At 36.6% G+C, this 10,898-nt stretch overlaps 1 protein-coding gene across 1 annotated transcript in view; it reads left to right on the forward strand.

The window, feature by feature from the left end:
- KIF27 (kinesin family member 27) overlaps nt 1–6,951 on the forward strand; it is a 29,770-nt gene extending 22,819 nt beyond the window's left edge. Inside the window, exons 14-17 of the mRNA XM_039729962.1 lie at nt 174–386; nt 1,402–1,605; nt 3,980–4,178; nt 4,623–6,951. Coding sequence (XP_039585896.1) covers nt 174–386; nt 1,402–1,605; nt 3,980–4,178; nt 4,623–4,768 — 762 coding nt within the window. The 3' untranslated portion in view covers nt 4,769–6,951. The remainder of the gene's footprint in view (nt 1–173; nt 387–1,401; nt 1,606–3,979; nt 4,179–4,622) is intronic.
- Nucleotides 6,952–10,898: the final 3,947 nt, after the last annotated feature.

Below are 10,898 nucleotides of genomic sequence, written 5' to 3' on the forward strand. Positions count from 1 at the left end.
CATGCAAAACATTTTTTCAAAATGCTATCTGTCCACTCAAAGTAAATCAGGTCCCATTACAAGAAACAAGCATTTTTTTCACTTCAGAATGTGATAGTGTCCACCTACTTTTTTCTTACTGGAAAGGAATATCTCATTTTTATATCTGTGGCTCCTGTGGATTTTTTTTTTAGGCTTTGAACAAAGATAGTTTGAAATTGTCTACCTGCTTAAGTATGCTGGATCAGGAGCTGTGTGATAAAAGTATGCAGCTTCAGGACAGCACCACTGACAAGTCAGACATTTTGGAAAAAATTCAGGCTCTCCAAATGGAAAGGGATCAGCTGCTCAGAAGGAGAAATAGTATGGATGAGAAACTGAAAGATGGTAAAGTGTTGTCAACTGAAGTAAGTAAGCACCTCTGAGTTAAACACAGGTTTTAGGTATTGTTTGATAATAAAGAATTCCAGTCAGAACCTAAAAAGTATCAGGTAAGCTAGAAATAAGGAGCAGAAGTTGGATACTTTGGTAAATATCAATTTTAGAGTACTGCTATGATAGGACCAATTAATTTACTGGTAAATGAAGTTTAAGATCAGAGGAATGTAAGTTAGATTTGTGTCTTGCCAAACTCTATTGGTCTAAAAGTCATATAATGAGAAGTAAGGGAACCAGAAGTTAATCAGTGTATCAGTGTTATTCAGTTAATAAGTGTATCACAGGCAGGTATTTTAATTTAGGATACAGAACAAGTGATGTATTCACATAGTGATGCCCCTTGATTTTTTTCATAGAATCTTCTGATAAAAGCAAACTCAGTTCCACAGTGAAAATAAGTCATGTTACATGGATGGCCCATTACTTGGAGCTGATCAGTATCGTTATGTTGAAGATAAAATAAATTCATATAAAATGGAGAGATTACTTTTAGGTCTTGAGAAGCAATATGAGACTATGGCTGAGGTGACAATGTTCCAGAAAGACCCCTACTTGCCTCACTCATCAAAGTCAGCAGTGCTTCAGGCCAGGCATTTCTTCCACTTCCATACACAAGTCATGGGCACCAAACCCCTTACTGACTGATTCATTAATTCATTAATCCAACAGAAAACTAGCACATAAAAAAAAATAGAATTAAACAGTGGTGAGGATGAGGGAAGGGTAAAAAGAGAAACATGACTTCTAGTTTTGTGATGAGCCATTTGATCAACCTCTATATTGTGGCAGGAAAAGATAAATATTCTGGATTTGCACTCTACCTCTTGTTTTCCCCACTCCACTGTCTGTGCTACAACTAGTTCATCTTACCATTAAGTTTAGGTATACTTTTAAGAATGAAGTTAAAGATGTCTTGAAAGATTAATTCAGAGCTTTTTTTTTTTTTTTTTTTTGTAAAGATCTCACTCATGTGTTTCTCTGTAGGAAGAACATATTCTTTTCCAGATAGAAGAAGGAATTGAAGCCCTTGTAGCTGCAATTGATTACAAGAATGAAAGTATTCATAATCGCCAGCACTTACTTAGGTCATCTCAGAGTCTTTCACAGAGCAAGCATAATGTAATAGGGAAACTAGTTTCCCTGTCTGCTGCTGAGCTCAGGGCTATCATCATCAGTTATTTCAACAAGGTTTGTTTTGGCTAATGAATACTATTTTATCCCACTTTCTATTACTATTCTAGATATTGAGATAGTGGCAGGAAATAAAAATAAATTTGAGAAGCTTAAGCTTTTGGTTAATATATCTTCAGGTTACATAGATCTGCTATTAAATTGTTTTTAATTTTTATGTTAACTTAAATAGAATACTTGTGGGTTAACTTTGTGTATCTTGTTTTGATAGATTAGCTAGAAACATGCTATAAATCTGCAAATTACTTTGTCCTTTTCCAGTGCTCTGTGTTGCTAACTTAAGGAGAAACAACTATGTTTAAATAGTGGTGTTGTATTCAAATTCTTCCTGACTGCAGAATTTCAGAAGGTTTCATAAAGCTTAGGCTGCTATTCCTATTGTGTTTTTTCCTAAATCTGGTTGTGTTGGTTTAACACGGCCTAGCTTTTAGAGGGATCAGAGGAAGCCACGGAAGTAGCTTCTGGGAGAGAAAGCTGCTCAAAGCTTCTACTCTGTTCAGCAGAGCCAGTCTCTGAAGGCTCTGACAGTGGACATGTTGCTGGCCCAGTTAGAGAAGTTGGTAATGACTCTGTGATGACACATTCAAGAAGGGAAAAAAACACGCACAGTTTTTGTTTTCTGAGGGCTGGGGGAGCGCTGGGATGGCCATGTGGCTGCCGTGGCCATGTGGCTGCTGCCACCTCAGCATGGCCAGCCATGAACTGTGCCTGCCTGGCCACTTCTAGCCTGCTATTCCACAGACAGAAGGGCAGGGGTGGTGGCGGTAGCTTCTCTTTTCCAGCGCAGCCACAGCCATCTTGGCACAATCCACAGGTATCTGTGCCTGCTTGGCCGCTTTTAGCCAGCTGTGCTGCGGGCCCAAGGGCAGGGACTGTGGTAGTGATGTCTCCTTGCAGGCGCCCTGCATCAAGACAGGCACTGAATGGTGCCAGCGCTCTAGTGGCTGGCACTGCCCATACAGGGACCATGTGGCCAACAGTGAGGGGCATGGCGAGCATTTCCCCAATACAGAGCCCAGACGAGATCAGCCTTTTAGCACTGCAAAACCCTATAAGAATTTTACAATGGATAGAACTTGAGAACAAACAAACCTGCAGACAACAATTTTCTACTGAGTCAGAAAAAAGGAGGTGAAGACGCGTGAGGAGAACAATATGGTGACACTAAGGTCAGTGAAAAACCTCCTGTAGGAAGAGGAGGTGCTCCAAACATCAGAGCTGAGATTCTTCTACAAGCTGTGGTGAGGAGTATAATACAACAAACTTACCCCGTAATTCCTTGAAGTGGAATTGATGTGTTCATGAGAAAAGGTGCTCATACTGGAGTGAGTAGATGATGAAAAGCTGTAATTTAGTGGGAAACTTGAACAGAGAGAGAAGATAGAGAAAGAGGGCCCTTGTTTTCAAAGTAGAACAGCTTATCCTTAAAAGACTACAGCCTGTGAACTAAAATGACACACACTATGCAGTTTTGGGAAGACTGCATTAACCGTGGGAGGGACTCGTGTTACAGCAGGTCAGGTGGGGCTGCTGCTCATGAAAATTGGAACCACACTAGAAAAGTTCAGAGAGTTGTCTCCTGTGGGAAGGACCCCTCAGCATAGCAAAAGAAAATCCTCTCCCTAAGTGAACTGAAGAAAGATTTCAATGAAAAAACTGAGCAAAACTCTCACACTGTGACTCCCTGTACTGTCAGTGGGAAGGAAGGAAGGGCAGAAAAAGAGTGTTCTAAAAGTTTTATTTTAGCTCTCATTATCCTTTTTTAATTCTGTTAATAAATTTTTCATTATACCATTTAAATTTGAGCCCGTTTTGCCCTTAGAGTGTTTCTTCCCGATCCTTATCTCAACTCATGAGCCCTTTAGTTTTTCTTTCCCCCTCCTCTGCTAAACTATAGCAGGGGAAAATGAATAGTTTTTCATGAGTGCCCAGCTTTTAGCTGGTATCAAACCATGACACCAGTATAAACTGATATTTGCAGTGTGTGCAGCCACGTGCTTAGGAATCATACTGATATCTGGAAACATAAATATTAAATGCATTATGACATAGTGTCTTTGAGACCTTGGGTGAACCTTTAGTAATTTTGTAAAAAGTTGTCTGTGGGATGCAAATTGGAAGTCCAGAAAGCAATGTTCTTTCAGTTTAAATTTTGCATAGGGTATTAAAAAATCCACTAGTCCGTGTGATCAAAATGTATGCATTTTAGTTCTGAGGAGTCAACCTGTAGCAGTGGCAAGTCTATTTCCAGTATAAGCTTAATTACTTGTAGAGATCCAGTGCTTTTGTATGTTTTAATCTATTAGGCTGAAGGGTAAAAGATTTTCTTAAAATCGCTTGATAAATCAAAATAAGTGTGTTTCTTTTTAAGATTGTTGGCCTGCGTGAGTCTGAACGAAAATTACAAGTGCAGATTGAAGAACAGGAAATGAAGTCCATACACCAGAAAAACATGATGCGTGAATTAGAATCTGCACTTGAACACATCAAGTTGCAGTGTGACAGGCAGCTGACTCACCAGCGCCAAGAACATGAGAAAAAAATACAGTTTATATTGAATAATTTCAAAGGTATTTTCTTGGGCGGGGATTATACACCAAGTATTTTCTTTAGTCATTTATTAGAGAAATATTGTATTCCAACAGAAAAAAATGAATAAGGTTCAGAGATGTATTTTGGCTGTCACTAATTCTATTGCTATGTAAGATGTCAAGGAACAGGCACATGGTGTCTGTATGAATGCAAGACAGAGTATTTTTTTAAAGCAGTATCAGAATTGTTGTATTTTCATATTGAATTTACTAATATTGAAAAGTTATAAGATACCAGTTCTGTTGATCTTCTAAATACTATTACAACTAAAAGGTGGGATTGGCATAGCCTTTTTGATCTTATTTCATGTTAGTCAAAACATGCACATTGCAAGCAAAATGCCATCAAGATACTCTGCCTAGTTGGGCATCTTGATTTTTGACACAGATAGTTGGTTCTTAAACTGATTTTATTTCTCCTAGAACAAAGTAGTGAAGGTATTGCAGAAACCCTGAAAGGGTATGAAGTAAAAATCCAGCAACTGGAAAAAGATTTATTTTTCTATAAGAAGACCAGCAGAGAGCTGAAGAAGAAATTGAAGGGTCTTCTTGGAGAGTCATCTGAATAATTATTGTCATCCAGTAAATGTAAGCATATTATCTGATAATGTTTGTGCAATTGTCATTAGACCATTTGAAGAGTGGTGAACATACAGAACTATGTCAGAGAGCTGTAAAACATTGTCTTTTTACTGTATTAACTGTTCTTCAGGAATATATTCTACCTCTACCCCCGTTTCAAGTGAGAGACTAGCTGTAGCAGTGGTGTGCCAATGGTTTAAATTCTTGTTCTATTTTCTCTGGATTCTAACAATTTCAGCATCTACAACCTCAAACTGTTATGGTTAAGGCAAAGAAATTTTGCTCTCTAAAAGCATCTGAATTCTATTGTAACTAAAAGCTTTGTTATATGCCATGCATTTGATTTCTTAAAAATTTCTGGGAGATTGTCAATGAAAAGTGCCACACTTCCAGTTACTAACTTATTTTAGCTACTCACTTACTAAAGCTAAAAGAGCATTTACACACTTGAAGGGGAAAAGAAGTGGTCTCTATTGCGACTCTGTGCTTTGACATAAAAAAACCCCAACCAACTGAACAAACAAAACACAACAACCGTTAGTGTAAGATTTTAATTGTTTCATGTCCTTCTTGCCAGAATCCAGATGTACAACAGAGCTATTCATATGGAGGAGAAAAGAAGGTTCAGTTTCATCACTGTTTTCTTTTGTCTCATACCTCTCAATGCCACCACAATACCTCACATACACAATATAGCCTTCTTGGCCTGTTGGTGTTTCTTTTTAAGGTTCAGCAAGACTGGTTCTTCCTCCCAATGGATGCTTCTGTTTCTTTCCACTCAGTGCCATGCCTTCGTACAGAGAGATGCTGATCACACACCTCTACTCCCAGAGTGAATTAGGGCTCAGCCCTTTCCTTCTAGGCAAGATAATGAGCCTACACATTCATTACTATGAAGTACACTATCAAACTGTGAAAATTAATATTCTAGAGACTGGATAATAAATGAGCATGGGAAAGACTATTCACTGTCTAGCATACACACAAGCATGTAGTTTAGGATATGTATCTATGTGGGCAAACACTTATCCTTGGCAAATTGTAGCAGTGGGAAGGGAGAAGACCCCTGTAAATTTCCAACTTTTTCCAATGCATATATTTGCAAGTTTTGTAAGAGATACTCTGCATTTAGTTATTTTTCTTTCTAGTACATTATTAAACACGTTGCTATACAATGTAATAAAACCATAATTTGTTACTGGGCTTAACAAGTAATAAAATCCTGTTTGTATATTGCAATCAAATTTGTTGAATGTCTTTTGTGTGTTGTACTAATATAGCTGCTGATTGTTTTTCAATATATTAATAATTTCATATTTGTCATAGTTCAGTTGTTCACTCCTAGACTGCTTACTAGGATACATTACAAGTTAGAATGATGAGCCTTGTATTAACAGCACCTTCTCAGATGACAGTAATGGCAAATACCTCCTGTGTTTTTGTAGATGGTGAAATTTTTTAATATAAAGGGCAAAATGTGAGATGCTGTTAACTTTTTATGATCTTCATGCTGCAAGTTGCTGATGCTATAAAACCATGTGCCTACCTATGTCAGGCACTCAGAGAATTTGTAACTTTCAGGTATTTATCAGCTGATCATTTCATTTTAGATAACAGTACTGGTGTAGTTCTCCAGTAAGAGGAAGCAGAAGTTGCTTCTGATGAATTCAAGTGAAAACAGCTGTTAACAAAGTTCATGTCTTTACTAATTACAAGTAATTTTTGAAGTATTAGAAAACTCCCACTCTGTCAGTCTGCTCAGTGTACTTTAAGCAATGAATATAAATAGTAATAAAATAATTTAAAATAATTCTATACTGCTTTACTGGATTTTTTTACAGTGCCAATTCCTTACAGTGGAAATTTTTTGGGTTTTGCTTTAGATACTGTCTAGACAATGGTAGCACAGACTGAAAACAGGGAGAGAAGGCAATTTTGCTTAGCCAGTCTGGTGAATAGCAGTACTGTGTAATTATTAACAAACAAATATTTTCTTCCTGCTGGTGAATCAGATTTCTAATTTCAGTTATGTGTAACAGGAGAAAATACATCAAAGTACAGGTCTGTATTCTTGTTATACTGCAGTTTTGAAGGAACTTCTCTTAAACCTAAGAAAATACTGATTTTTTTTTATGACTACTTCCATATTGGACTTAATATTCCAAGAAATATTCCCAACAATATGTAGCTCTTAAATGCAAGAAAATCTGAATAGAATGTAAGAAAGTACAGAAATATTCCCAACAATATGTAGCTCTTAAATGCAAGAAAATCTGAATAGAATGTAAGAAAACAAATAGGTTGGAAGTAGGTTTTGGATAACAATACATTTTGGATGCCCCATTAAAGGAAATGTTCAAGGTCAGGTTGAGCAGGGTTTGAGCACCTTGACCTAGTGAAAGATGTTCCTGCCCTTGGCGATCGGACTGCCAAGAGAGTACATAAGGGATTGAGATGTTGAAAGGTCCCTTCTGACCCAAAGCATTCTGTCACTCTAAAATTTTATGGTGTCTTGTTTATACCTGTGTTTATTTTCAGCTGGAAAATACAGATGCTAACATGTGCAACTACCACAGAAAAAGCTCTTCCCTGCCTGTTAACTGTTAAGGAAAGTGCCATTCTCCAGAGCCAGCCTAGTAATAAACAATTCCTCTGGTACTACAAACACAAAGCTCAACCATTTATTTTGTCCCATGTTAACTGTCACTGAATGCAATATGGCTGTAAAAATGCAGAATTGTTTATTTAGTACCACATTTAGTGTAGCACTGAATGTGGTACTAAATCCTGGGATTTTACTTAGTGATAGTTGCTGAAGTTGAATATTACAGAATGCTAAACTATGACTAGGAGCTGGCTGATTAGAAGCAGATTGGAAAACTGTCAGTGGGAAAAAAGCACAGAACACAGAAGTCAGAGGGAAAGAACCAGAGATGAGACCAAAGAGCAGACAAAGCAATATACCTGTAAGTCTAGGGAAGACTTTTTTCCCCACACACTGTAGCACTAAGCCATTTCCAAAGCAAAGTATGTGTGAAGAGAGCACTTCACTTTGGTGGGCAGCAGTAGAGGAAAGTGGGACAAAATTCTTTCTTAATAAAGGTACTATGAATCTGTAATGCTGTTACAACTTATTACTGAGTTCTGAAAACTAGTTTCATGAAGATGCTAACAGTGAAATAAGACTTTTCAAAGAAATGAGACAGTGTAACTAACAGTCCATATTTATTCAGATTTCATAATAATGCTAGAAGTCTTATTGTAGACTCACCAATTTGCTTGTTTGTTGTTTGTTTGTTTTCTGGCCAACTCTTTGAAAACAATTGTCAAATAAAATATCTTCGTATTTGATGGTACTGATGCCACTGTTCAGAACTGTGGACGCTGTGACCACACAGGATAAAGTGTGCATAATTACATCCTGACAGATACAATGCTACTGGGTGGAATGAAGTAATCTGTTTTGTTACAGTCTGATTCAAACTAAACCCCCTTCATCTGGAGAGGTGGTATATGTTTTCATTATCTGCTGCACTACAGAAAATACTTACCAAAGATTACAAGAACAAGACTTTTATCTAATCAAATCAGTAGTGCCCGTAACTTGGAGATGTGACTTCTTTTCCAACATGTTTGTATTTGTAACAAATTTTGAATTAATCTTTTCACAATAACTAATTAGTCTGTTTCAAGGTACCATTAAATTGCTAAATTATTTTTAGAGAGAGTAATTTGATTATTCTGTATTATAAAATTAAGTCAAAAACCAAAAGACTGATTACCTGCTATTCTATAAATCTGTCTTCCCTTAAATTTTAATTTATCCACCTATCCCTATTTGACAGATTTAGTTTGATGTTCTTTTTCTTTCAGGACAATTATTTAAAGCTGCTCCCACCCCCGGCCCTGCCATCCCCCAGTGTAGAACTAACTTGTGTTGTTTCTTGTGCTATTGAGTTTGACATACTTACAAAATTAGTTTGTATTATGCTTACTGATTAACAGCTCTATTTAAATGAAATCAAAATTGAATTCTAGAAGTGCCTACTGATGTCATAATAAAAAAGTCCATAAAAACCAGTGTTAAAATGTTAAAGAAACACACACATGTTTCTAACTTGGGTAATACTGAATACAGTTCTTATTCAACACAACTTCTTTCCCCATTCACCACTTGCTGTATTAGCCTGTCCAGTGTAGAATTAGTCTTTCCAACATAAATTGCACAGAAATTCGTCAATCAGCTGATTTTTTTTCTTTTCTACATTGTTCTTAAATTCTTTCTATGTCTCTTGGGAAAAAAAATTGTATTTTCTCATCTCTAGTTCCTTTTACATTTGAAATAACTGAATGTTCGCAAAGACAGAGCATTTTTTGTAGCTGTTGCAGTTTGTTTCAGGAAGGATACTCCTGTTATGCTTTCTTTGGAAAATTTAGCAATTGTTTCAATATTATTTTCTCACATTGATTCACTTCAGAATGTGACTGTATGTAAACTGGCAATAGACAGCTTTGTTATTATTTTGATTTCCTGTACAAATGTTCAACATTATTTTGTATCTGTTCTAGTTACTCTGACATAAGCTGTAAATTGTGTCACAACACAATAAAATCTTTCTTCTTCAAAAATATTAATTTAAAAAATAAATCAAACCCTCACAACTAAGGCTGAGGTGAGAAAGCCGGACCAAAAATGAGAGCAAAAGGCTCTCATTTACTGCACTGAGTTTAGACAGCATAGATTCAGTGCTTTAAATATGCAGTTAAAATTCTGAAATGAGAGAACTTTCCCAATGAAACAAAAAGTTCCATATAACAGAGGCTAGGGAGACACAGAGGCTTATTGGAAAGACCAAAGCACATGGTGTACACGTAGAGTGTACATGTAGAGAGGAACTGGAGAAAAGAATTCTGGGATGGTTATGACTAAAGACAACTACAATACTTTAAATATTTTTATGAATCAAACTAACAAAAATAACTTGGGCTAGGGAAAAAGTTACAGAAAACACCTGCTGATGGACTGCGATAATGAAAAGGACAATAATTTTTCCTGGACTTTTGAATGTGTGACTCTTTGTAAGAACTAGAAGAAAAGCAATTACCGAAAAACAAATCCCACTGAAAGTGAGACAAGGTAATTTATTAGAATTACTGAAGACCTGACAAGGATGCTCTTTCTGGTTGACACCTAACAAGGGCATGTACTTCAGATTTCCTGTACTAACGGCAGAGAATCTGCACAGTGAGGCCCCTGTAAAGCACAACTGGGCATAAAGCCCCCTAAAGTGTAACTGGGTAGATAATTGCTGTCTACCCAGTTACGCTTGACCATGAAGCTTTTTTAATTTAACCCTTTTAACTGAGTCTAAATCAAAACCTCTAACCTTTGTTCTGGCAAATCAGGAATGGAAAAAAAAATACAGAATATCTTTTTAATGCCATATGAAAGTAGAAGTGTATATTCTTCCCTTTTACATTAAAAATAAATCACAGGTGTTTGTATTATGTTTTGGTTTGAATATTCACAAATAGAAGGAATGTTATGTGTCATTTACAGCAGACCTTTGGAGATATTGTATGTAAGTTTTACTGTCAGTAGACCACCTGAGGCCTCATCTGAAGTCAAGATTGTGTCACTAATATCAGGTAAAACATTAAACAGAATTCAGCCAAACTGGTTCAAAACTTTTGCTAAAATTCTTAATTTGATTCAACTTGATGTGAGCCACTCCTTCCACTTCAATTCAAAATACAGTTTGGTCACTGCAAGTCCATTTTCAGTTTGTTTGTTTGTTTGTAGCCAATTTAGATGGCTTTACCTTGGTTACATCAACTAGGAAAGAAAATACTGAATTGATGCTGTCTAGTCAAAATTGGGAATTGGGCAGTAAACTTGGGAACTTCTGCAGTAAACACCAGTAACCGTAGGTGAGCAAAATGAAGTGGCATAAAAATTAAGAGGGTCTGTCTAACAAACATGCCAACATCTGTTCTTTAATATCAGTAACTAATGATGAAAAGTTGCACAGGTGGTTTTAGAAAGGGGAAACAAAAGCACAGGTGGAAGAAAGTGGGAAAGAAAAGGAAAAGCAAGAGGAAAGAAAGAAGTGTTTT

Source organism: Passer montanus, unplaced genomic scaffold, assembly GCF_014805655.1.
Source record: "Passer montanus isolate IOZ18808 unplaced genomic scaffold, ASM1480565v1 scaffold7, whole genome shotgun sequence".
Taxonomy (NCBI): Eukaryota; Metazoa; Chordata; class Aves; order Passeriformes; family Passeridae; genus Passer; species Passer montanus.